At 52.2% G+C, this 27,853-nt stretch overlaps 1 protein-coding gene across 1 annotated transcript in view; it reads right to left on the bottom strand.

The window, feature by feature from the left end:
• Nucleotides 1-20,289: 20,289 nt before the first annotated feature.
• Nucleotides 20,290-27,853, bottom strand: part of LOC119946714 (death-associated protein kinase 1-like) — a 79,654-nt gene continuing 72,090 nt past the window's right edge. Inside the window, exons 16-18 of the mRNA XM_038768128.1 lie at nt 26,289-26,409; nt 22,456-22,644; nt 20,290-22,370 (exon numbers count right to left, since the gene is read on the bottom strand). Coding sequence (XP_038624056.1) covers nt 20,733-22,370; nt 22,456-22,644; nt 26,289-26,409 — 1,948 coding nt within the window. The 3' untranslated portion in view covers nt 20,290-20,732. The remainder of the gene's footprint in view (nt 22,371-22,455; nt 22,645-26,288; nt 26,410-27,853) is intronic.

The following is a 27,853-nucleotide window of genomic DNA, read 5'->3' on the forward strand; positions in this document are numbered from 1 at the left end:
AGTGGGCTCACAGTCTAGAAGGGGGAGACAGAGAACAGAACCAAACATACTAACAAAATCAAATAAATAGAATAGATATGTACAAGTAAAATTAATCAATAAATAAATAGAGTAATAAATCCGTACAAATGTATATCCATATATACAGGTGCTGTGGGGAAGGGAAGGAGGTAAGTCGGGGGGATGGAGGGGGGAGGAGGGGGAGGTATATCTTCTATATCTATCTATCTATATATCTATATCTTCTAAATATAGATATATCTTCTATATATCTATATCTATTATCTTCTATATATAGATATATCTTCTATATGTTGCCAACCTGGACTTCCCAAACACCTAGTACAGTGCTCTGCACACAGTCAGGGCTCAATAAATACGATTGAATGAATGAAAAGCATTTAACAATTACTAACATTATTATTATTATTATCGTTGCGCTTAGCACACGGTAAGCATCTAATGAGTGGCCCGGTGTAAGGCTTTGACGTCGGCGGGAGAGTAAGGGACAAATCCAAGCTCAGAGAGGGATTTCAGTTTGGCTTTTATCAGCTGAAGAAATATCAATCAATCAATCAATCAATCAATCAATCAATCAATCGTATGTATTGAGCGCTTACTGTGTGCCGAGCACTGGACTAAGCGCTTGGGAGGTCCAAGTTGGCAACCTACAGAGACGGTCCCTGCCCAACAGTGGGCTCACAGTCTATCAATCAATCAATCAATCAATCAATCAATCAATCAATCAATCAATCATATTTATTGAGCGCTTACTGTGTGCAGAGCACTGTACTAAGTGCTTGGGAAGTACAAGTCTAGAAATATAATTCTGGCTCCGGTCAATCAGTCATACTTATTGAGTGCTTACTGTGTGCTGATTCCAAGGAATCACATGAACATAAGTCACGAGAGGCTGCCGTGAGGTTAGCGTTGCCCAGGACCGGCGGCTTTCCCAACAGGGAGACGACTTTGGAGGAGGAGGCCACCAAGGAGACCCCGGTCGTGGCGGCCCAGGGAGGCCCGGCTGATTTGGGGGCCGACGGGACTGTACCAGACGGCCGGCGTTGGGAGTCGGGGGGTCCGGGTTCCGGGCCTGCTGGTAGGCCCCTGGGCAAGTCACGTCACCTCTCCGGGCCTTAGTTTCCTCATCTGTAAAAAAAAAAATGGGGAGAAGATATCTTCCCCCTTTCTTTTTTGGTATTTATAATAATTAATAATAATAATGCTGTTGGTATTTGTTAAGCACTTACGACGTGCAAAGCACTGTCCTAAGCGCTGGGTAGATACAAGCTGGTCAGGTTGTCAATCAATCAATCAATCAATCGTATTTATGTTGCCAACTTGTACTTCCCAAGCGCTTAGTACAGTGCTGTGCACACAGTAAGTGCTCAATAAATATGATTGATTGATTAATTGATTGATTGATTGATTGATTGATTGAGCGCTTCCTGTGTGCAAATCACTTTCCTAAGCGCTGGGGTAGATACAAGGTGATCACGTTGCCAATCAGTCAATCAAACGTATTTATGTTGCCAACTTGTACTTCCCAAGCACTTAGTACTGTGCTCTACACACAGTAAGCGCTCAATAAATACGATCGATTGATTTATTGATTGAGCGCTTCCTGAGTGCAAAGCACTTTCCTAAGCGCTGGGGTTGATACAAGGTGATCAGGTTATCAATCGATCAATCAATCGTATTTATTGAGCGCTTCCTGTGTGCAAAGCACTGTCCTAAGCGCTGGGGTAGATACAAGGTGATCAGGTTGTCAATCGATCAATCAATCTTATTTATTGAGTGCTTCCTGTGTGCAAAGCACTGTCCTAAGCGCTGGGGTGGATACAAGGTGATCAGGTTGTCAATCGATCAATCAATTGTAATTATTGAGCACTTCCTGTGTGCAGAGCACTGTACTAAGTGCTTGGGAAGTCCAAGTTGGAGACATATAGAGACTGTCCCTACCCAACAGCGGGCTCACAGTCTAGAAGGGGGAGACGGAGAACAAAACAAAACATGTTAACAAAATAAAATAAATAGAACAGATACGTACAAGTAAAATAAATAAATAGAGTAATAAATACGTACAAACATATATACATATATATACACACATATATGCACACATATACGTATATGTGCATATATATGCATATATGTGTGTATATATACATATGCACACATATATGCACATATATGCATATATATGTGTATATATACATATATACATATGCACACACATATATGTATATATATATGTATATATATATGCATATATACACACACATATGTATATATGTACACACACACACACACACACACACACACACACACACACACACACACACACACACACACACATATATATACATGTCCCATGTTGGGCTCACAGTCTTAATCCCCATTTTACAGATGGGATAACTGAGACATAGAGAAGTAAAGTGACCTGCCCAAAGTCATACAGCTGACAAGTGGCAGAGCCGCACACTTACTACTACCACTACTACTACTAGTAATAATAATGGCATTTATTAAGCGCTTACTATGTGCCAAGCACTGTTCTAAGTGCTGGGGAAGCTACAAGGTGACCAGGTTGCCCCACGGGGGGCTCACAGTCTTCATCCCCATTTTCCAGATGAGGTAACTGAGGCCCAGAGAAGTGAAATGACTTGCCCAAAGTCATCATCATCATCAATCGTATTTATTGAGCGCTTACTGTGTGCAAAGCACTGTACTAAGCGCTTGGGAAGTACAAGTTGGCAACATATAGAGACAGTCCCTACCCAACAGGGGGCTCACAGTCTAAAATTGTCACCCAGCTGACAATTTGCGGAGCCAAGATTTGAACCCATTAGAAGCCGTGTGACTCAGTGGAAAGAGCCTGGGCTTTGGAGTCAGAGGTCATGGGTTCAAATCCTGCTCCACCAGTTGTCAGCTGTGTGACTTTGGGCAAGTCACTTAACTTCTCTGCGCCTCAGTTACCTCATCTGTAAAATGGGGATTGAGACTGTGAGCCCCCAGTGGGACAACCTGATCTCCTTGTAACCTCCCCAGCACTTAGAACAGTGCTTTGCACATAGTAAGCGCTTAATATAAATGCCATTATTATTATTATTACGAGGTGATCAGGTGGCCCCACGGGGGCCTCGCAGTCTTCATCCCCATTTTCCAGATGAGGTAACTGAGGCCCAGAGAAGTGAAGTGACTTGCCCAAAGTCACGCAGCTGACAAGTGGCGGAGCCAAGATTTGAACCCATTATCTCTAACTCCAAAGCCCGGGCTCTTTCCACTGAGCCACGCTACTTCTCTGAAGTGAAGTGACTCACCCAAGGTCACACAGCAGAGCTGGAATAATAATAATAATAATAATAATAATGATGGCATTTATTAAACACTTACTATGTGCAAAGCACTGCTCTAAGCGCTGCGGAGGTTGCCAGGTGATCAGGTTGTCTCATGGGGGGCTCACAGTCCTCATCCCCATTTTCCAGATGAGGTAACTGAGGCCCAGAAAAATGAAGTGACTTGCCCAAAGTCACCCAGCTGACAACTGGCAGAGCCGGGATTTGAACCCATGACCACTGACTCCAAAGCCCGGGCTCTTTCCACTGAGCCACGCTGCTTCTCTGAAGTGAAGTGACTCACCCAAGGTCACACAGCAGACATGTGATAGAGCTGGAATGAGAAACCGGCTCCTCTGGCTCCCACCCCCGTGCTCTTTCCACGGGGCCTTGCTGCTTCTCTTGTGGTTAGGGGTTGTGTCTACCGACTCTGTTTGTACTGGGCTCTCCCGAGCGCTTAGTACAGTGCTCTGCACACAGTAAGTGCTCTGTGAAGATGATTTCCTGACTGGCTGATTACAGCTGGCCTCCTCATGAGCCCGACGCCCTACAGCGATGCCCCAGAGCCTCCGGGCCCCCCCGAAAAGCTCCCTCGAATAAAAATAATAATAATAATGATGGCATTTATTAAGCGCTTACTATGTGCAAAGGTTTGCACCATCGCGGCGCCTCTGGAGTGGAGGAGAAAGCGAGGGGACACAATTTCGGAACTAGGCCGGGGCGGGCCAGAGAATGCTTCCCGGATGACAACTGGGAGGACTGGAGAGGGAGGGAAAGCAGCCGGGGTGGATGAGCAGGAGGATTGGCACGAGGGTGGATCCTGGAACACCCCCGGAGTCAGGAGGGTGAGACCAAGAGGAGGAGGGCGACTAAATAAATAAATAAATGTGGTATTGGTTAAGCGCTTACTATCAGTGCCTGGCACGTAGTAGGTGCTTAACAAATGCCATCACATTTTTGAAAAAGGAGGGGGAGCGAAATGACTTGTGAAACAGGTCTTTAGCCAGGGGCCCCTCGCCCGGGATGGAATGGGTTGGGGGCTCCAGAGGGAAAAAAAATTAGGGTATTTTCTTTCATTCAATCATATTTATTGAGCGCTTAATGTGTACTAAGCGCTTGGGAAGTACAAGTTGGCAACCTATAGAGACGGTCCCTACCCAACAGTGGGCTCACAGTCTAGAAGGGGGAGACAGACAACAAAACATATTAACAAAATAAACTAAACAGAATAAATATGTACAAATAAAATAGAGTAATGAATACTCTAATAAATTATAAATACTTGTTAAGCACTTACTATATGCCAAGCACTGTTCTGAGCAAGGGTAGCTACAAGTTAATCAGGCTGGACACAGTCCCTGCTCCACGTGGGGGCTCCCAGTCTTAATCCCCGTTTTACAGACGAGGACACTGAGGCCCAGAGAAGTGAAGTGACTCGCCCAAGGTCACCCAGCAAACAGGTGGCGGAGCCGGGATTAGAGCTCAGAGAAGGCCCAGACCGGTGGCAGAGCAGAGATTAGGACCCAGGTCTTTGTGGCTCCTGGGCGGACCAGGTTGCTTCTCTAATTCTAGGCTGTGAGCCCACTGTTGGGTAGGGACCGTCTCTATATGCTGCCAACTTGGACTTCCCAAGCACTTAGTACAGTGCTCTGCGCACAGTAAGTGCTCAATAAATACAATTGATTGATTGATTAATTGGATAATAATAATAATGATGATGGCATTTATTAAGTGCTTACTATGTACCAAGCACTGTTCTAAGCACTGGGGAGGTTACAAGGTGATGAGGTTGTCCCCCGGGGGGCTCACAGTCTCAATCCCCATTTTTACAGATGAGGTAACTGAGGCCCAGAGAAGTGAAGTGACTTGCCCAAAGTCACCCAGCTGACAATTGGCGGAGCTGGGATTTGAACCCATTACCTCCGACTCCAAAGCCCGGGCTTTTTCCACGGAGCCATTCTGCTCCTTAGATCAGCTCTTAGAATAGTGCTTTGCACACAGTAAGCACTTAATAAATGCTATTATCATCATCATTTCTAGACTGGGAGCCCGCTGTCGGGTAGGGACCGTCTCTATATGTTGCCGACTTGTCCTTCCCAAGCACTTAGTCCAGTGCTCTGCACACAGTAAGCGCTCAATAAATACAACTGAATGAAGACTGTGAGCCCACTGTTGAGTAGGGACTGTCTCCATATGTTGCCAACTTGTACTTCCCAAGCGCTTAGTACAGTGCTCTGCACACAGTAAGTGCTCAATAAATATGATTGATTGATTGATTGATTGATTGATTGATTGAATGCAGAGACAGTCCCTACCCAACAGCAGGCTCACAGTCTAGAATGGGGAGATGGACAACAAAACAAAACAGATTAACAAAATAAAATAAATAGAATAGGAAATATGTCCAAGTAAAATAGAGTAATACATCTGTACAAACATATATACAGGGGCTGTGGGGAGGGGAAGGAGGTAAGGCAGGGGGGATGGGGAGGGGGAGGTCTGTTTCATTAACTCTCTCCAGGCCTCGCTTTCCCCGTCTGTAAAATGGGGGAAACCCTCCCAGCCCTCCTTCCTTCCCTTCTTCCCTCTTCCATTCATTCTTCAGTCAATGGTATTTATTGAGCGCTTACTGTGTGCAGAGCACTTACACCATCCTCGCGTGGATCCACTTACATATGCATTGATCTATAATTCTATTGATCTATAATTCTATAATGGGGATTGACTGTGAGCCCCACGTGGGACAACCTGATCACGTTGTATCCCCTCCAGCACTTAGAACAGTGCTTTGCACATAGTAAATGCTTAATAAATGCCATCTTCATTATTATTATGATTATTATTTATTTATATCGACGCCTGTTTACTTGTATCGATGTCTTTCTCCCCCCCACCCTAGATTGTGATCCCATTGTGGGCAGGGATTGTCTCCCTCTATTGCTGTATTGTACTTTCCAAGCGCTTAGTAGGTTGCTTTGTACACAGTAAGCGCTCAATAAACACCAACGAAAGAATGAACGACCCTAGACTGTGTCCGCCCTGATGACTGTACCTCACCCCAGGGTTTAGCGTCGTGCTTTCTTTGGCACCTGGGAAGCTTCCGCTAGATTCCCTCCCTTCTGCCTGTAAACAAAGAAACAGTGAGGAGTGAGAGAGAGATGGCATTTATTAAGTGCTGACTATGTGCCAAGCACTGTTCTAAGCGCTGGGGAGGTTAGAAGGTTATCAGGTTGTCCCAAGGGCGGGGGGCTCACAGTCTTCATCCCCATTTTACAGACGAGGTAACTGAGGCACAGAGAAGTGGCTCGCCCAAAGTCACACAGCTGACAATTGGCGGAGCCGGGTTTCGAACCCAGGACCTCTGACTCCAAAGCCCGGGCTCTTTTCCACTGGCTAAAGACCTGTTTTGCAAGTCATTTCTCTCTCCCTCCTTTGTTAAAATTTTTATGGCATTTGTTAAGCGCCTACTACGTGCCGGGCACTGTACTAAGCACTCAGGTAGAGCCAAAGTTGGATCGAGTCCCCGTCCCTCACGGGGCTCACAGTCTTAGTCTGTGCTTAGCACAGTGCTCTGCACACAGTAAGCGCTCAATAAATACGGTTGAATGAATGATGAGGGAACCGAGGCCCAGAGAAGTGAAGTGACTTGCCCAAGATCACACGGCAGACCAGGGGTGGATCCAGGATCAGAACCCTGGTCCCGTCTCCCAGGCCCAGACTGTGAGCCCGCTGTTGGGTAGGGACCGTCTCTAAATGTTTCCAACTTGGACTTCCCAAGCGCTTAGTACAGTGCTCTACACACAGTACGCTCTCAATAAATAAGGTTGAATAATAATAAAATAATAATAACAATAATAATAATAATAATGGCATTTATTAAGCACGTTCTATGTGCAAAGCACTGTTCTAAGCGCTGGGGAGGTTGCAAGGCAATCAGGTTGTCCCACGGGGGGCTCAGAGTCTTAATCCTCATTTTACAGATGAGGGAACTGAGGCCTAGAGAAGTGAAGTGACTTGCCCAAAGTCACCCAGCTGACAATTGGCGGAGCTGGGATTTGAACCCATGACCTCCGACTCCAAAGCCCGGGCTCTTTCCACTGAGCCACGCTGCTTCTCTAATGAATAAATGAATTCCACTAGGCCCCGCTGCTTCCCTTATTCATTTATTCAATCGTATTTATCGAGCGCTTAGTACAGAGCACTGTACTAAGCACTTGGGAGAGTGCGGTAGAACTTCCCTGCCCTGAGGCCTCCCTTTCAGCCCCAGTCGATCCCGACTGGTTCGCTGGGATGGGGGGCATGGAAGGATGGGAGCGAGGGAAGATAGAGAAGCAGCGTGGCTCAATGGAAAGAGCCTGGGCTTTGGAGTCCGAGGTCATGGGTTCAAATCCCGGCTCCTCCAACTGGCAGCTGGGTGACTTGGGGCAAGTCACTCCACTCCTCTGGGCCTCAGTTCCCTCATCTGGAAAATGGGGATTAAAACTGTGAGCCCCCCGTGGGACAACCTGATCACCCTGTAACCACCCCATTGCTTACAAATACCATCATTATTATTATTATTATTATTATGAGGGGACAGGATTAAGGAACTCGGATCCATGATGAAGGTGGGATTCTCCCGCCTTCTCAGGAATGTTGCCCAGTCGTGGGCGATCCAGTGGGATCCTTCTAGCCCAGGACTCGGGGAGTTTTTGGGAGGGCTGGGTGTCGTTGCCCCCCTTACACCTGGCCTTAGGGTGATGGAGGAACCATCTAACGCCTCTAACTCCCCATCACCTTGGGGCGGTCACCTTGTATCAATCAATCAATCAATCGTATTTATTGAGCGCTTACTGTGTGCAGAGCACTGTACTAAGTGCTTGGGAAGTACAAGCTGGCAACATACAGAGACAGTCCCTACCCAACAGTGGGCTCACAGTCTAGAAGGGGGAGGCAGAGAACAAAACCAAACATACTACCAAAATAAAATAAATAGAATAGATAGGTACAAGTAAAATAAATAAATAAATAAATAAATAAATAGAGCCCAGCGCTTAGAACAGTGCTCTGCACATAGTAAGCGCTTAATGAATGCCATTATTATTATTGTTATTATTATTATTATTATTATTATTGTTGCTATTATTATTATTATCGGTACCCAAGTGACCTGGCACGGATCATTCAACACCCCTGACTCTCTGCTTTCCGTCTCTGACTCTCTCCCAGTAACCCAGTAACCCAGTAATGATGTGCATGTAGCTATAATTTTATTTGTTGTATTTTGACACCTGTCTCCAGCTTTTGTTTTGTTGTTGGTCTCCCCCCTCTAGTCCGTGAGCTCGCTGTTGGGTAGGGTTCGTCTCTATGTGTTGCCAACTTGTACTTTCCAAGTGCTTAGTCCAGTGTTCTGCACACAGTAAGCGCTCAATAAATACGATTGATTGATTGATTGCGGAGCACTGTACTAAGTGCTTGGGAGAGGACAACACAACAGAATGAGTAGATCGGCTTCCTCCTCGTAGCGAACTTTCAGTCCAGAGGGGGAGAAAGGCGGTAAAATAAATTACAGAGGTGAATAGCACAGAATAAGGGCACAGACCTAAGTGACGCAGGGGTGACTAGTAAACGCTTTAGGGGTTTGCACCCAAATGAATAGGTGACGCAGAGGGAAAATGAGGTCTTATTCAGAGAAGGCCTTTTGGAGATGTGATTTTAATAAGGTTTTGAGGGTGGGGAGAGTGATCGTCTGGCAGATATGAAGAGGGAGGGCATTCCGGGCCAGAGGGAGGATGCGAGTGAGGAGTCGGTGGTGAGATAGATGAGTTTGAGGTCCAGTGAGTAGCTCGGCGTTACAAAGGACGTGGATTGGACTTTAGTAGGAGAGCGGTGAGAGGAGGTAAGGAGGGGTAAGGTGATGGAGGGCTTCAAAGCCGATGGTAAGGACTTTCTGTTTGGCGAGGAGGTGGGTGGGCCACCGCTGGACGTTCTTGAGGAGTGGGGGGAAAGGGACTGAATGTTTTTGTAGAAAAATGATCCGGGCGGCAGAGTGAATTATGGACGGGAGCCGGGAGAGACAAGGAGGCTGATACGGTATTCAAGTTCTGTTTTGTTGTCTGTCTCTCCCTTCTAGGCCATGAACCTGTTTTGTTTTTTTTTAATGGCATTTATTAAGTGCTTACTATGTGCAAAGCCCTGTTCAAAGCACTGGGGAGGTTACAAGGTGATCAGGGTGTCCCACAGGGGGCTCACAGTCTTCATCTCCATTTTACAGTTGAGGTGACTGAGGCCCAGAGAACCAACCAATCACATTTATTGAGCGCTTACCGTGCGCAGAGCACTGTACTAAGCTCTTGGGAAGTACAAGTTGGCAATGTATAGAGACGGTCCCTACCCAACAGTGGGCTCCCAGTCTAGAAGTGAAGTGACTTGCCCCAAGTCACCCAGCTGACAAGTGGCAGAGCTGTGATTTGAACCCATGACCTTGGACTCCAAAGCCCGGGCTCTTTCCACTGAGCCACGCTGCTTCTCTGTTGTCGGGTGGGGACTGTCTCTATATGTTGCCGACTTGTCCTTCCCAAGCGCTTAGTCCAGTTCTCTGCACACAGTAAGCGCTCAATAAATACAACTGAATGAATGAATGAATGTTGCCGACTTGTACATCCCAAGCGCTTAGTCCAGTGCTCTGCACACAGTAAGCGCTCAATAAGTACGATTGAATGAATTGAATGAAAAGGCAAGGTAGGATAAGTGCTTGGATCAGGGGATTAGAAGTTTGGATGGAGAGGAAAGGGTAGATTTTAGGCATATTCTGAAGGTTTGCTTTAATTCTATTTGTTCTGATGATTTTGACACTTATCTACATGTTTTAGTCTTCTAGACTGTGAGCCCACTGTTGGGTAGGGACTGTCTCTATATGTTGCCAACTTGTACTTCCCAAGCGCTTAGTACAGTGCTCTGCACAAAGTAAGCGCTCAATAAATATGATTGAATGAATAGAAGGGGAATACAGACAATAAAACAAAATGAGTAGACAGGTGTCAATGCCATGAGAATAGAGTTATAGCTACATACACATCATTAATCAATCAATCAGTCGTATTTATTGAGCACTTACTGTGTGCAGAGCACTGTACTAAGTGCTTGGGAAGTACAAGTTGGCAATATATAGCGACGGTCCCTATCCAACAGTGGGCTCACAGTCTAGAAGACTATTAATAAAATAAATATACTAAATATGTACAAATAAAATAATAAATATGTACAGCAGAGAAGCAGCGTGGCTCAGTGGAAAGAGCCCGGGCTTTGGAGTCAGAGGTCATGGATTCAAATCCCGGCTCCACCAATTGTCAGCTGTGTGACTTTGGGTATGTCACTTCACTTCTCTGTGCCTCAGTTCCCTCATCTGTAAAATGGGGATTAAGACCGTGAGCCCCCCGTGGGACAACCTGATCACCTTGTATCCCCCCAGCGCTTAGAACAGTGTTCTTCCCGAGCGCTTAGTACAGTGCCCTGCAAACAGTAAGCGCTCAATAAATATGATTGAATGAATGAATGAATAAACAGTGATTTGCACATAGTAAGCGCTTAACAAATACCATCATTATTATTATTACTACAAATATATACAAGTGCTGTGGAGAGGGGAAGCCTAGTGGAAAGAACTCAGGCCTGGAGGATGCGGGTTCGAATGGCACCTCCACCACTTGCTTGCCGTGCAATCGTGAGCAAGTCGCTTCATTTCTCTGGGCCTCAGTTCCCTCATCTGTAAAATGGGGATGAAGTCTGGGAGCCCTGTGAGGGACCTGATTAACTTGTATCTACTCCAGTGCTTAGGACAGTGACGCGCACATAGTAAACACTTAACAGATATCATTAAAAAGGTAAAAAAGAAAAAGAAAACCATGTCCAGGAGAGCGCACGGCAGAAGGTAGGTAGAACAACCAGTGCTTAGAACGGTACTGTACAGTGCTCTGCACTCAGTAAGCACTCAATAAATGCGACTGATTGGTTGATCGCTTTGCACATAGTAAGAGCTTAATAAATGCCATTAAAAAAAAAGACAACCCCTTCAGACTATGGAATTCAAACTCAGCACCCATCCTGACTCTGGGATGGAATATCCTCCCTCCTCAAACCCGACGGACAATGGCTCTCCCCCTCTTCGGAGCCTTATGAAGGCCCATCTCCTCCAAGAGGCCTTCCCAGATTGAGCCCCTCCTTTCCTCTTTTCCCGCTCCCCTGTGCGTCGCCCTGACTTGCTCCTTTGATTCATCCCCTGGTTCCAGCCCCACACCACTTACGTCCAGACCTGTCATTTATTTATTTCTATCAGTGCCTGTCTCCCCGTCTAGATGGTCAGCTCGTTGTGGGCAGGGAACTTGTTGTTGCATTGGACCCTCCTAAGCACTTAGCCCAGCGCTCTGCACACAGTAACCTCTCAAGGACTACGATCGAAGGACTGAATGAGCCCGTGGTGTGGAAGGGAACTGGCGGAGAGGAGGATGAGGAGGAGGAGGAGGGGGAGGAGGAGGAGGAGATGGTCTCGGGGTGTGCCGGGAAGGCCTCATTGGGGAGTGGGATGGGGGAAGCAGGGCCGGAAGTGCGTGGGAACGGAAAGCAGAGGCCTGAATCAACTGGACGTGATGTCCGGCTGTTCCCATCGACCGCTGAGTCAGCCAGAGGCCCCGGCCTGGGTCTGCTCCAGGAGAGACGAAGCCCCAGTGGCCCCAGTGGCCCCAGTCGCCCCAGCCCCAGAGCCAGAGCCTTCACCCCACCCCATCCCTGCCGGGAAAGGGGAACGGTCTCCTCCAGGCCACATGGCCGGCCCGCCCCTTGGCGCCTTCCTGCCATCTTGGGGTGCATGTGTACGTGTGTGTGTGTGTGTGTGTGTGTGTGTGTGTGTCTGTGCGACATGGCCTCCTGCCACAGGGAGTCGGCCCAGTCAGCCGCTGACTCCTCAGGGGAGACCGCGCGTGGGGGGAGAAGAAGGAGGAGGAGGAGGAGGAAAGGGGGAGAGGAGAAGGAAGGGGAGGAGAAAAAGGAGAGGAATAAGAAGGGGGAGAAGAAAGAGGAGGAGGAAGGGAAGGAAAAGGGACTGAGGGAGGAGGAGGAGAAAAAGGAGGAGGAGAAAAAGGAGGGAGAGGAGGAAAAAGGAAGGGAGGAGGAGGACAGAGAAGAGAAAAAGGAGGAAGGGGAAAGGGAGGGAGGGAGGAGGAGAAAAAGGAGGAGGAGAGGGAAGCAGAGGAGAAAAAAGAAGGGAGAGGAGGAAAAGAGGAGAGGAGGAGGAAAAGGGAGGGGAGGAGAAGGGAATGAGGAGGAGGGCAGGAGAAAAGGGGGGAGGAGAAAATGGAGAGGAAGGAGGATGAAGAGGAGAAGGAGACTAAGGAGAAAGGAGGGTGAAGAGGAATGGGAGAAAGAAATGAGGGAGAAGGAGGGGAAGGAGGAAGGGGAGGAGGAGGAGAAAAAGGAGGAGAAGGAAGGGGAGGAGGAGAAAAAGGAGGGAGAGGAGGAAGAGGGAAGGGAGGAGGAGGAAAAGGAAGGGGAGGAGGAGGACAGAGAAGAGAAAAAGGAGGAGGAGGAGGAAAAGGGAGGGAGGAGGAGAAAAAGGAGGAGGAGAAGGGAGCGGAGGAGAAAAAGGGACAGGAGGAAAAGAGGGGAAAAGGAGGAAGAGGAGGAAAAGAGGAGAGGAGGAGGAAAAGGGAAGGGAGGAGAAGGGAATGAGGAGGAGGGGAGGAGAAAGGGGGGAGGGGAAAAAGGACGGGAAGGAGGATGAGGAGGAGAAGGAGATTGAGGAGAAAGGAGGGTGAAGAGGAGCAGGAGGTAGAAACGAGGAGGAGGGGAACGAGGAAAAAAGGAAGGGAAGGAGAAGCAGGAGGAGCAGGAGGAAGGGAATGAGGAGGAAAATGTGGGAAAGGAAGGGGAGGACAGAGAGGTGGAGGAGAAAGAGTGTGGGAAGCAGCATGGCACTGTGAATAGAACCCGGTCCCGAGAGTCAGAAAGACTTGGGTTCTAATCCTGGCTCCACCACTTGTCTGCTGAACGACCTTGAACAAGTCACTTCACTTTTCTGAGCCTCATGTACCTTGTCTGTAAAATGGGGACTACACTGTGACCCCCATGTGGGACGAGAAGAGTGTCTAACCTGACTGCCTTGTATCTACTCTGGTGCTTACTACAGTATTTGGCACATAAAAAGCGCTTAACCATTATTATAATATTAATATTTGTTAAGAACTTACTATGTGCCAAGCTCTGTTCTAAGCACTGAGGGAGATACAAGGTCATCGGGTTGGCCCAAGTGGGGCTCACAATCTTAATCACAATCACAGAGAATAATAATAATAATGATGACTATGTGCAAAGCACTGTTCTAAGCACTGGGGAGGTTACAGGGTGATCAGGTTGTCCCACGGGGGGCTCACAGTCTTCATCCCCATTTTACAAATGAAGTAAGCAGCGTGGCTCAGTGGAAAGAACATAGGCTTTGGAATCAGAGGTCAGGGGTTCAAATCCCGGCTCCGCCAATTGTCAGCTGAATGACTTTGGGCAACTCACTTCACTTCTCTGGACCTCAGTTCCCTAATCTGTAAAATGGGGAGGAAGGCCGGGAGCCCCCGTGGGACAACCCGATCGCCTTGTGACCCCCCACCCCCCCGCAGCGCTTAGAACTGTGCTTGGCACACAGTAAGCGCTTAATAAATGTCATCATTATCATTAATCTCCATTTTACAGATGAGGGAACTGAGGCACAGAGAAGTGAAGTGACTTGCCCAAAGTCACACAGCTGACAGGAAAGGGGACGTGGCTGCTAAGTCTATTCGATTGTTCCCTATCAACTGCTTAGTTCAGTGCTCTCCATATCATAAGCGATCAATAAGTACCACCGATTAACAATTAGAGAAGCAGCGTGGCTCAGTGGAAAGAGCCCGGGCTTTGGAGTCCGAGGTCATGGGTTCAAATCCAGGCTCCTCCACTTGTCATCTGGGTGACTTTGGGCAAGTCACTTCACTTCTCTGGGCCTCAGTTCCCTCATCAGCAAAAATGGGGATTCAGACTGTGAGCCCCCCATGGGACAACCTCATCACCTTGTAACCTCCCCGGCGCTTAGAACAGTGCTTTGTACATAGTAAGCGCTTAATAAATGCTATTGTTAATATTATTATTAATAATTACCACTTTAAAAAAGAAAATAACCAAAGCCATCCGGCTCCCTCTGCCGGCGGATCGACGAACTGCCATGAGGAGGTGCTCCAGAAGTATTCATTCATTCATTCAATCGTATTTATCGAGCGCTTACTGTGTGCAGAGCACTGTACTAAGCGCTTGGGAAGTACAAGTCGGCAACATAGAGAGGTGGTCCCTACCCAACAACAGCCTCAACAGTCTAGAAGGGGGGAGATAGACAACAAAACAAAACTTAATTCATTCATTCAATCGTATTTATTGAGCGCTTACTGTGTGCAGAGCACTGTACTAAGCGCTTGAGAAGTACAAGTCGGCAACATATAGAGACGGTCCCTACCCAACAACGGGCTCGCAGTCTAGAAGCACTGGACTACGCGCTTGGGGCATACAGAAATCTGGACCATTGATCACCCGATTGATTAATGGACTGATGAGCTCCACTGGGTTCTCAGTCTACATTCCAATTGTCAGCTGTGTGACTTTGGGCAAGTCACTTCACTTCTCTGGGTCTCAGTTATCTCATCTGTAAAATGGGGATAATAATAATGATAGCATTTATTAAGCACTTACTGTGTGCGAAGCACCGTTCTAAGCGCTGGGGAGTTTACAAGGTAATCAGGTTGTCCCACGGGGGCTCACAGTCTTCATCCCCATTTTACAGAGGAGGGAACTGAGGCCCAGAGAAGTGAAGTGACTTGCCCAAAGTCACACAGCTGGCAATTGGCAGAGCCGGGATGAAGACTGGGAGCCCGCCGTGGGACAACCTGATCACCTTGTAACCTCCCCAGAGCTTAGAACAGTGCTTTGCACATAGTAAGTGCTTAATAAATGTCATTATTATTATTATTATTCTGTGGGCCTCACTTATCTCATATGTAAAGTGGGGATGAAGACTGTGAGCCCCATTTTACAGATGAGGTTACTGAGGCAGAGAGAAGTGATGTGACTTGCCCAAAGTCACACAGCTGACAAGTGGCGGAGCCGGGATTAGAACCCACGACCTTTGACTCCCAAGTCCAGCCTCTTTCCACTATACCACGCTGCTTCTCCTCGACCGCTCAGCTGCCTTCGACAGTGTGGGTGGCCCCCTTCTCCTCAACACGCTATCCAACCTTGGCTTCACAGACTCTATCCTCTCCTGGTTCTCCTTTCATCTCTCCGGCCGTTCATTCTCAGTCTCCTTCACGGGCTCCTCCTCCCCCGTCCCATCCCCTTACTGTAGGGGTTCCTCAAGGGTCAGTTCTCGGTCCCCTTCCGTTCTCCAACTACACTCACTCCCTTGGTGACCTCATTCGCTCCCACGGCTTCAACTATCATCTCTACGCTGATGACACCCAGATCTACATCTCCACCCCTGCTCTCTCTCCCTCCCTCCAGCCTTATATCTCCTCCTGCCTTCAGGACATCTTCACCTGGATGTCTGCCCGCCATCTAAAACTCAACATGTCCAAGACTGAGCTCCTTATCTTCCCTCTCAAACCCTGTCCTCTCCCCGACTTTCCCGTCACTGTGGATGGCACTACCAACCTTCCCGTCTCACAAGCCCGCAACCTTGGTGTCATCCTCAACTCCGCTCTCCCGTTCACCCCACACATCCGATCAGTCACCCAAACCTGCCGGTCTCACCTCCACAACATTGCCGAGATCCGCCCTTTCCTCTCCAACCAAACTGCTACCCTGCTGGTTCGATCTCTCATCCTCTCCCAAATGGATTACTGCATCGGCCTCCTCTCTGATCTCCCATCCTCCTGTCTCTCCCCACTTCAGTCTATACTTCACGCCGCTGCCTGGATCATCTTTGTGCAGAAACGCTCTGGGCGTGTCACTCCCCTCCTCAAAAATCTCCAGTGGCTGCCTATCAACCTTCGAATTTAGCAAAAACTCCTCACTCTGGGCTTCAAGGCTGTCCATCCCCTCGCCCCCTCCTACCTCACCTCCCTTCGCTCCTTCTCCAGCCCAGCCCGCACCCTCCGCTCCTCTGCCACCGCTAACCTCCTCACCGGGCCTCGTTCTCGCCCATCCTGCTGTCGACACTTGGCCCATGTCCTTCCCCTAATAATGCTAATCTAGAGGAAGCCCTCTCACGATGGCACCTGGAGAGTTTCCAGGACTCGGTTCCGGGATGGAGAGTGAAGCAGAGGCCGCCCCGTTCCATTCCCAGCTCAGGCAGTGGCTAGCGAGTGGAAGGCCATCTGCTAGAGAAGCAGTGTGGCTCAGTGGAAAGAGCCCGGGCTTTGAAATCAGAGGTCATGAGTTCGAATCCCAGCTCCGCCACTTATCAGCTGTGTGACTTTGGGCAAGTCACTTCACTTCTCTGGGCCTCAGTTCCCTCATCTGTAAAATGCAGATAAAGACTGTGAGCCCCATGCGGGACAACCTGATCACCTCGTAACTTCCCCAGGGCTTAGAACAGTGCTTTGCACATAGTAAGCGCTTAATAAATGCCATTTTAAAAAAACTCACCTGTGGTGGGCAGCGGCGGCACGGGAGAGCATCAAGGGCGGCGACTCGAGTCGACTGCACAGAAGAAGGTGACAGAAAACGCTTCTGGATTTGTACCAAGAAAACCCCACGGAGACACCACCAGAACAATCGCAGCCGGAGGCGGGCCGTTCCGGTGGAGATCAATCAATCAATCGTATTTATTGAGCGCTTACTGTGTGCAGAGCTTGGGAAGTAAAAGTTGGCAACATGTAGAGATGGTCCCTACCCAACAGTGGGCTGTGGGGTCACTATGAGTTGGAGATGGCGCGACAACGTAAGACAAGGCAAATCGTCTTTTACAAACGGAGGGATCAAAATCGACAACTGAGATTTTCGGCTGACCGAGGGGCCCTCCCTGCATGTTGAGCCGCAGTAAGCGTTGACAGAGGAAGCAGTGTGGCTCAGTGGAAAGAGCCCGGGCTTTGGAGTCAGAGGTCATGGGTTCAAATCCCAGCTCCGCTAATTGTCAGCTAAGTGACTTGGGGCAAGTCACTTCGCTTCTCTGGGCCTCAGTTCCCTCATCTGGAAAATGGGGATTAAGACTGTGAGCCCCCCATGGGACAACCGGATCACCTGGTAATCTCCCCAGCACTTAGAACAGTGCTTTGCACATAGTAAGCGCTTAATAAATGCCATTATTATTATTATTATTATTATTATTATTATTATTATTTATTATGTGGCCCCGGATTGAGAACGGGCAATGCTCCCGCTCTGGCCCCAGCTCCGCCGCTGTGTGGCCTCCAGCACGCCACTTTATTCATTCAATCGTATTTATTGAGCGCTTACTGTTTGCGGAGCACTGTACTAAGCGCTTGGGAAGTCCAAGTTGGCAACATATAGAGACGGTCCCTACCCAACAGCGGTGTCTTGACCTCTCTGGGCCCCAGCTGACTCCCTGCCTCACCGCCTCATCACAGGGCTGTTGTGAGGGTTAGATGAGCTAAGGAAGGTGAGAGCGTTTTGGAAAAATAGAAAGCCCAGGTAATTAGAGTTATTAGAGACCCTCGGCATTCCGGGATATCTGTGGTACAAGTCTCAGAATGCCGTGGGAGCCTTAACAGAGCATGCTGTGTGTATGTTTGTACAGATTTACTACTGTATTTATTTTACTTGTACATATTTACTATTCTACTTTGTTAAATAGGTGTTGTTTTGCTGTCTGTCTCCCCCTTCTAGACTGTGAGCCCGCTGTTGGGTAGGGGCCGTCTCTAGACGTTGCCAACTTGGACTTTCCAAGCGCTTAGCACAGCACACAGTAAGCGCTCAATAAATACGATTGAATGAGTGAATGAATGAGTATTTACTATTCTATTTATTTTGTTAATATGTTTAGTTTTGCTGTCTGTCTCCCCCTTCTAGACTGTGAGCCCGCTGTTGGGTAGGGACCGTCTCTCGACGCTGCCACCTTGGACTTTCCAAGCGCTTAGTACAGCACACAGTAAGCGCTCAATAAATACGATTGATTGAATGAATGAATGAATATTTACTAGTCTATTTATTTTGTGAATAGGTTTTGTTTTGCTGTCTGTCTCCCGCTTCTAGACTGTGAGCCCGCTGTTGGGTAGGGACCGTCTCTAGATGTTGCCAACTTGGACTTCCCAAGCGCTTAGTATAGCACACAGTAAGCGCTCAATAAATACGATTGAATGAATGAATGAATGAATGAATATTTACTATTCCATTTATTTTGTTAATATGTTTTGTTTTGTTGTCTGTCTCCCCCTTCTAGACTGTGAGCCCGCTGTTGGGTAGGGACCGTCTCTCAACGTTGCCAACTTGGACTTCCCAAGCGCTTAGTACAGCACGCAGTAAGCGCTCAGTAAATACGATTGAATGAATGAATGAATGAATATTTACTATTCTATTTATTTTGTTAATATGTCTTGCTTTGCTGTCTGTCTCCCCCTTCTAGACCGTGAGCCCACTGTTGGGTAGGGACCGTCTCTACACGTTGCCAACTTGGACTTCCCAAGCGCTTAGTACAGTGCTCTGCACATGGTACGTGCTCGACAAATACGATTGAATGAATGAATGCTCCTACTTCATGCATTCATTCATTCATTCAATCAGTCGTATTTATCGAGCGCTTACCGTGTGCGGAGCACTGGACTACCTGGACCAAGGGTTTCCAGTGAGAAAGGGCGGGACTTCTGAGCAGGAGAGGCCGCGTGGTGTAGCAGACAGACGGGGTCGGACGGAGCCCGGCCCCGCGAGTCAGAAGGCCGTGGGTTCGAATCCCAGCCCTGCCACTTGCCTGCCGGGTGACCTTGGGCAAATCACTTCACTTCTCTGGGCCTCAGTTCCCTCATCGGCAAAATGGGGATTAAATGCCCGTTCTCCTTCCTACTTGGACTGCGAGCCCCACGTGGGACCTGATGAGCTTCTGTCCCCCTCCCAGCGCTTAGGACCTTAGGACGGTAAAGCAGCTTGGCTCAGTGGAAAGAGCCTGGGCTTTGGAGTCAGAGGTCATGGGTTCAAATCCCGGCTCCGCCACTTGTCAGCTGGGTGACTCTGGGCAAGTCACTTCACTTCTCTGGGCCTCAGTCCCCTCATCTGTAAAATGGGGATGAAGACCGTGAGCCCCCCCTCCCCCCCGCCCCGTCGGACAACCTGATCACCTTGCCACCTCCCCAGCGCTTAGAACAGTGCTTTGCACATAGTAAGCACTTAATAAGTGCTATCATCATTGTTATACAGGGCAAGTGCTTAATAACTACCGCAATTATTACAACAAGATGAATAGCGTGAAGACCTACTGGATACATAAAAAGGCTTGACAAATTCAAAGGTATTACTCTGTAAGGACCGTAGCCCACAGGGAGGGATCTTGCGGTCAGAGGTCGCAACCGTGGCCCTCGGGACGGGCTCCGGGGGTTAGAGGTCACGACTGTGGCCCACGGGATGAGACCCTGGGGTCAGAGGTCACGATCGCAGGGTGGGATCCCAGGGACAGAGGTCACAATCAGGGCCCGTGGGGTGAGATCTCAGGATTGGAGGTCACGGTCGCGGCCCGGGATCGCGGGGTTGGAGGTCACGATCGCAACGGGGGGCGTCTTTTAAAGACCAAAGGAATCCCAGTCCTCCCGCCGCCTATCATAAATAAAAACGAATCTTAACATCGTCCTACATTCTACAGGTGAAGACAAGCGTCAGAGAACGCTCCTCCACACCACCCCCAAATACACCCTCACAAACGCCACGTCTCTGCCCGTCGACCGCGTGTCGGGGACGAGTCTCCCAGAAGCCCCCGGGAGCCCGGCCAGAAGGTTAAGCTCTCTGCAAGGACACCTGCCCCCTCTTCTTCGGCCTTTCCGTTTTATTTCTTTCAATTTGAAACTTCAAGTACAGGAAATGAAGAGACCGGGATCCAAACGGCAAAAACCCTCCGCTGAGCGCACGGGTGATGGGGAGGGGGGAGCCGGAACGCCGGTCCCGGAGGCTGACCGCCCCCCTCTCCCCGCCCCGACTGACCCAACCTGAGATGGGGGGGCTAACAGAACACAACAGTTTTGAGGGGGGTGGGAAGGGAGGGAGGGGAAGCCCAGGACAGGGGCACCTCTGAGGAATCGTGAGCCCCTACCCGAGGCCACCAGCGGCCCGTGAAACCGGCTCTGGGCCGCGGACGCGATCGGATGGGATGGAGTCGATGCCGCACGGGGCTCGCCGGCCTCTCGGGGGGCCCGGGGTTCCGGAGCCCGGAGCCCGTCCTCGGTCCGAGACCGAGAGGTTCCCCGGGCCCGGCTAGGGTGGCGGGCACCGCACCGGACAGGCGATCGGGGGGGCAGGAAAGGGAGGAGGGCTGGGCACGCGGGGTGGAGGTGGCGAGGGGACAGAGAGGCGAGAAGTGACGGAGGAAGAGGGAGACTGACGGGCGGCAGGAGGAGGCTGGGGGAGAGGCCGTCTGTGAGTTCTCTGTGTGGGGCCGTGTGGAAGAGATCCGCCAGAATCCCGCGGGCGCCCCGGCCCTCTCCTCTCCTCCCTCCCCGTCCCTCCCACGGGCCGGAGAGGCCCGGGGAGAGACCGCCGGTCCCCCCCCCCCCCGGCCCCAGGTCCCGCCGGCGGGCCGTCCCTCACCGGGACACGACGGAGGCGACGGAGGCGTGGGAGGAGGCGGGGGCGTCGCTCCCGTCCGGGCCATCGGCGGCGTCGGGGCCGTCGGGCCCGCGGCCGGGGCGGAAGGCGGCGGCGGCCCGCAGCAGGAAGTCGGCGGCGTCGCGGCGGCCCAGCTCGCGCAGCTTGGCCACCAGGAGCCCCACGGTGCTGGCCGGGTCGCGGCCCCAGCGGACCAGCAGCGTGTGGACGGGGCTGGGCGGGGGGCCGGGGCCCGGGGGGTCGCCGCCGCCGCCGCCGCCGACCTCGGCCACCAGGTCCGGCGGGCCCAGGTTGATGGCCAGCAGGCACCAGTCCTTGCCCAGCGGATCGGGGGGGTCCAGAAGGCGGCAGAGCCGGTGCCGGGTGAGCGGGCCCAGCTCGCGGGCGGGCACGTCCAGGCCCAGGCGGCCGCGGGCGAAGAGGTCGGGGCAGCCGAAGCAGGTGACGCTGCAGAAGCTCTCGCGGTAGCCGGCCACGGGGTTGGTGAGGGCCGTCTCGCGCAGGGCCCGGGCCCGGGCGAAGTCCCGCGGCTGGTAGGCCATGACGGGCCCGCGCCACCGCCGCAGCTGCCGGGGGCTCAGGTAGTGGCGCACCGTGAGCAGGCCGGGCAGCGCCGCCGCCAGGGCCCCGTCGACGGCCCCGCGGGCCGCGTCCAGAAGGTGCCAGCAGCGGGCCCGCCCGGCCCGGGGCCCGCGGGCCCGCACCTCCAGGCCCTGGCCCCGGTGGACCAGGAGCACCAGCAGCTCGGACCCGGCCCGGGCCAGGCGGGCCCCGTCGGGCCACAGGCGCACGTCCGCCCGGCCGCCCTGGCGCCGGGCCCAGCGGCAGAGGCCCACCTGGACCTTGTGGAACAGGCCGCAGGGAAAGGGCGTCAGGTGCTCCACGGGAACCACCCGCACGCCGCCGCAGACGAGCCCCCGGCTTCGGCCCTCCCCGTCCTCCTCGTCCCCGTCCGTCCCGTCCTCCTCCCCCCCCCTCCTCCTCCTCGTCGTCGGTCCAGCGGCAGCCGGGTCCGTCGGCCTTGATGAGGGCCGGGATGTCCACCATGGCGCCGGCCGAGGCGGGGTCGCGGGCGCAGACGTCCATGGCGTCCAAGACCCGCAGCAGCTGGTCGGCGTCGCTGTCGGGCAGCAGGCGCTGGACGTCCTCCAGGCTGTAGCGGCCGCGGTACTGAGGCAGGGCCAGCGGGCTCTCGGCCGACAGCAGCCCGCCCAGGGCGTAGGAGCACAGCCAGCGGGGGTCCAGCACCAGCAGGTCCCGGGCCGGCCCGCTGCGGAGGACGTGCACCTGGGGGGCGGGGACGACGACGGCTCAGCCGGACGGACGACGCGGGGGGGGACGCCTGGGGGACGCGGCCGGCGGGGATACCCACCTCTCCGATGCTGTGCAGCTGCTGCACGACGGCCCTGACGGCCGCCTCGCCGGCCAGCGGGTTGAACTGGTCCTGGACGTCGCGGACGAACTGCTCCATGGGCACCAGCTGGTTGGGGCCCCTCTGCTTCCACAACGACGGGAGGCTGGAGAGGATCTTCTCGCCGAGCGGCGTCATGGGGGGCCGGCCCTGGGGGCGGGGGCGACCCCGGGTCAGCTGGGGGTGGGGGGGTCCCCGCCTCTCTGACGCCCTCGACGGCACCCCCCCCACCCCCCACCGAACCCACAACCCCCGGCCCGGGATCGCCCGCGCCACCCGCCTCCTTCGCCCTCCCGCCCGAGCCGCGGAGCGCCGCCGGGGGAGATCCGGAGACCGGGCCGTCTTTGGCCACTTCGAGAAGCAGCGTGGCCCAGTGGAAAGAGCCCGGGCTTTGGAGTCAGAGGTCAAGGGTTCGAATGCCGGCTCTGCCAACTGTCAGCTGGGTGACTTTGGGCAAGTCACTCAACTTCTCTGGGCCTCAGTTACCTCATCTGGAAAATGGGGAATAAGACTGTGAGCCCCACGTGGGACAACCTGATAACCCTGTATCTACCCCAGCGCTTAGAACAGTGCTTTGCACATAGTAAGCGCTTAACAAATACCATCCTTATTATCATTATTACTTCGAGTTCATTCATTCATTCAATCAATCGTATTTATTGAGCGCTTACAGTGTGCAGAGCACTGGACTGAGCCCTTGGGAAGTCCAAGTCGGCAACATCTAGAGACGGTCCCTACCCGACAGTGGGCTCACAGTCTAGAAGGGGGAGACAGAGAACAAGTTGGTCCTCATGTGCTTTATTCATTCATTCACTCATTCGATCGTATTTATTGAGCGCCCACTGTGTGCAGAGCACTGGACTAAGCGCTTGGGAAGTCCAAGTCGGCAACACATAGAGACGGTCCCTACCCGACAGTGGGCTCACAGTCTAGAAGGGGGAGACAGAGAACAAGTTGATCCTCATGCGCTTTACTCATTTGTTCGATCGTATTTATTGAGCGCCTACTGTGTGCAGAGCACTGGACTAAGCGCTTGGGAAGTCCAAGTCGGCAACAGATAGAGACGGTCCCTACCCGACGACGGGCTCACGGTCTAGAAGGGGGAGACGGACAACAAAACCAAACACGCGGACGGGTGTCAAGTCGTCAGAACAAAAAGAAGTAAAGCTAAACGTACATCATTAACAAAATCAATAGAATAGTAAATATGTATAAGTAAAATGGATAGAGTTATAAAGCTGTACAAACGTATATACAGGTGCTGTGGGGAGGGGAAGGAGGCAGGGCGGGAGGGATGGGGAGGAGGAGAGGAAAAAGGGGGCACGGTCTGGGAAGGCCTGTAACTCTCCTCTGCTCGGGAAAATAATTTCCTAATCCTCATCGGCACTCACGCCCATCGCCTTCGCCATCCGTTCCAGACATGTGACTCCCCCCTCAAAATCCCTGTCGCCCCGCCTCTCCCATCGCGGCTCAGTGGAAAGGGTCCGGGCTTTGGAGCCAGAGGTCACGGGTTGAAATCCCGCCTCCGCCAACTGTCAGCTGGGTGACTTTGGGCAAGTCACTTCACTTCTCTGGGCCTCGGTTACCTGCTCCGGAAAATGGGGATGAAGACTGTGAGCCCCCCGAGGGACAACCTGATCACCTTGTAACCTCCCCAGCGCTTAGAACAGGGCTTTGCACGTAGTAAGCGCTTAATAAATGCCATTATTTTTATTTTTATTATTATTATTATCGTTATCCCTTGCCCCAGATGATCGGGCCATCTACCATCAGGTGTGATCTCCCTAAAATCTTCCCTGTCCACCAGCCCCACCGCCACCCTTCCCGTCCCTCCTTCAACTCTCCCATCTTTCCCAGCAGGCTCTCCTCAGGAGATCTCCTGCCTTCTCTCAAAATCCACCCCCTCCGCCTGCGCATCCGATCCCATTCTGCCCCTCCTCCCCCTCTCCACCCCACCCCCGCCTTACCTCCTACCCTTCCCCGCGGCACCTGTATATACGCATACATATGTTTGTACGTATTTAATACTCTATTTATTGTTCTTGTACATATCCTATTTATTTTATTTTGTTAGTATGTTTTGTTTTGTTCTCTGTCTCCCCCTTCTAGACTGTGAGCCCGCTGTTGGGTAGGGACCGTCTCTAGTTCTTGCCAACTTGGACTTCCCAAGCGCTTAGTACAGTGCTCTGCTCAATAAATACGATTGATTGATTGATTCTTTCGCACTTTACTGAAACACCGGCTTCAACCGTTTGCTCTCCGTTGGCTTCTTCCCCGATCCTTTCGAAGACGCCCACGTCTCCCCGTCCTAAAAAAAACCCTCCTTTCGCCCCACGGCTTCCTCCAGTTGCCGCTCCATCTCCCTCCCACCTTTCCCCCCGGGAACTCCCCGAGCGAGTCGCCTACGCCCGCTACCTCCGATTCCTCTCCTCCAACTCTCTCCTCGACCCCCTTCGCTCCACAGAAACGGCCCTCTCGGAGGTCACCGACGATCTCCTTCTCACCGGATCCGACGCCCTCTCCTCCCTCCTCACCCTCCCCGACCTCTGGGCCGCCTCCGCCACCGTGGGCTGCCCCCTTCTCCCGGAAATGTTTTCCGCCTCGGCCTCACTCACGGACGTTGTCCTCTCTCGGTTCTCTTCCCATCTCTCTGGCCGCTCACTCTCAGTCTCTTTGCGGGCTCCTCCTCCGCCTCCCACCCCCTAATTTTGGGGGTCCCTCAAGGTTCAGTTCTGGGTCCCCTTCTATTCTCCATCTCCACCCCCTCCCTTAGAGAAGCGGGAAGCAGGGAAGCAGCGTGGCTCAGCGGAATGAGCCCGGGCTTCGGAGTCAGCGGTCGTGGGTTCAAATCCCGGCTCCGCCAATTGCCAGCTGTGTGACTTAACAAGTCACTTCACTTCTCCGGGCCTCAGTGACCTCATCCGTCAAATGGGGATGAAGACTGGGAGCCCCCCGTGGGACCACCTGATCACCTTGTAACCTCCCCAACAGTGCTTTGCACCTAGTAAGTGCTTAATAAATGCCATCGCTATTATTATTATTAGAGAACTCATTCGCTCCCTTGGCCTCAATGACCACCTCTATGCGGATGATTCCCAAATCTCCATCTCCAGCCCCGACCGCTCTCCCTCTCTGCAGCCTCGCATCTCCTCCCGCCTTCAAGGGATCTCTACTTGGATGTCCGCCGGTCACCTCAAACTTAACACATCCAAAAGGGAGCTCATCTGCCCACCCAAACCCCATCCTCCCCGTGACTTTCCCAACACTGTAGACGGCGTCGCCATCCCTCCTGTCTCGATCTCGTCGTGGGCAGGGAGCGTGTCCGTTTATTGCGCTGTCGTACTCTCCTTGAAAACGGTAAGCGCTCGATTGATATCTCTGACTGACTGATGGACTGATTCTGGAGACCGAGACTCGGGACTCTGAATTGAATTATTATATCTTTAAATTAAAGTCTGTCTCCCCCTGAAGATGGTCAGCTTGCTGCGGGCGGGGAACGCGTCTCCCAATTCTGTTGGATTGCCCTCTCCCAAGCGCTTAACAGCGCTCTGCACAGAGTCAGCGTTTAACAAATACTATCTCTTGACCGGTACGTCCGCTGGGGGCAAGGAACGCTTCTGCCAACTCTGTTTCATTTCCCTCTCCCAAGCGTTTAGTCCAGTCCTCTGCACAAGGCCAGGGCTCGATAAATAAGACCGATGGACGGACCGAGTCCCGGGGGGGCTGGTCACCCCCACCCCCGAGGTCGGTCCCCCCCTCCACGCCCTGCCCCCCGGCCCCCGGCCCCGACGCACCGCGATGATCCGGCTGCGGATTTCCTGCAGGTGGCTGCGGGAGGCCTTCATGTCCCTGGAGCCCGAGGCGCCGGTATCCAACACGAACAGCTTCTCCGAGATCTGCAGGTCATTCCCAAACCTGGCGGGGAGCGGGGAGGACCGCCGCACGTTTTTTTGGGGGGGGGGCACCATCCCGCTCCGGGCCAGCTCCCGGGTTATAGGTCAAGGGGCGGCCAGCTGACGGCAAACCCTGGGTGTCTCAGAGGAGGAGCGGGCTGGGTGTGATTCAGAGAGCCGCTGGATACGGGGGTGGGGACCACTCTCCGCCTCCCCTCTTGCCACGGCAGAGGCCCAGCGGCCTAGTGGAAAGAGCCCAGGCCTGGGAATCAGAGCACCTAGGTTCTCACCCCGGCTCCGCCGCTTGTCTGCTGGGTGAAAACCCGCGGCTTAGTGGGAAGAGCCCAGTCCTGGGAGTCGGAAGGACCCGGGTTCTGATCCTGGCTTGGCCAGTTACCGATTGCCCGCTGTGGGACTCTGAACAAGTCGCTTAGCTCTCGGTGCTCTGGTTTCCTCATCAGTAAAATGGGGATTCAATCCCTGCTCTCCCTTGATTTAGACTGTGAGCCCCGTGTGGGACAGGGACGCCCCACATGATTAACTCGTATCTATCCCAGTGTTTTGAACAGTGCTTGGCACAGAGTGCTTAACAAAGTTTTTTCATCATCATCATCATCATCATCATCATCATCATCATCATCATCATCATCATCATCATCATCTTTAGAAGCAGCGTGGCTCAGTGGAAAGAGCCGGGCTTTGGAGTCACAGAGGTCCCCCTTCCAGACTGTGAACCCACTGTTGGGTAGGGACCGTCTCTACATGCTGCCAGCTTGTACTTCCCAAGCGCTTAGTACAGTGCTCTGCACACGGTAAGCGCTCAATTCATTCATTCATTCAATCGTATTTATTGAGCGCTTACCGAGCTCAATAAATACGATTGATTGAGTGAATGAGTGAAAGGTCACGGGTTCAAATCCCGGTTCCCCCAATTGTCAGCTGTGTGACTTTGGGCAAGTCACTTAACTTCTCTGTGCCTCAGTTCCATCACCTGTAAAATGGGGATTACAACCGTGAGCCCCCCGTGGGAAAACCTGATCCCCTTGTAACCTCCCCAGCGCCTAGAACGGTGCTTTGCACATAGTAAGCGCTTAACAAATACCATCATCATCATCACGATTATTATTACTAGCACAGGGAGGGCAGTCAGGACACTCAGCTTCTAGTCCTGGCTCTGACGCTGACCTGCCCCGTGACCTGGGGCAAACCTGGGGCCTCAGTTTCCTCCTCTGTAAAATGGATTCCCTGAGGCTCAGATTCCCTGCTCTCCCTCCCTGTCAGCCCCTGAGCCCCCTGGGTGTCCGGTCTGATCCCCCAGGGGTCGTTCATTCACTCAGCCGTATTTACTGAGCTCTCACTGTGCGCGGAGCACTGCACTAAGCGCTTGGGAAGTACGAATCGGCAACATAGAGCCGGTCCCTACCCAACAACAGGGTCTCTCACGGTGCTCGGCGCAGGGTTCGGCG

The sequence above is a fragment of the Tachyglossus aculeatus genome, chromosome Y3 (assembly GCF_015852505.1).
Source record: "Tachyglossus aculeatus isolate mTacAcu1 chromosome Y3, mTacAcu1.pri, whole genome shotgun sequence".
NCBI lineage: Eukaryota > Metazoa > Chordata > Mammalia > Monotremata > Tachyglossidae > Tachyglossus > Tachyglossus aculeatus.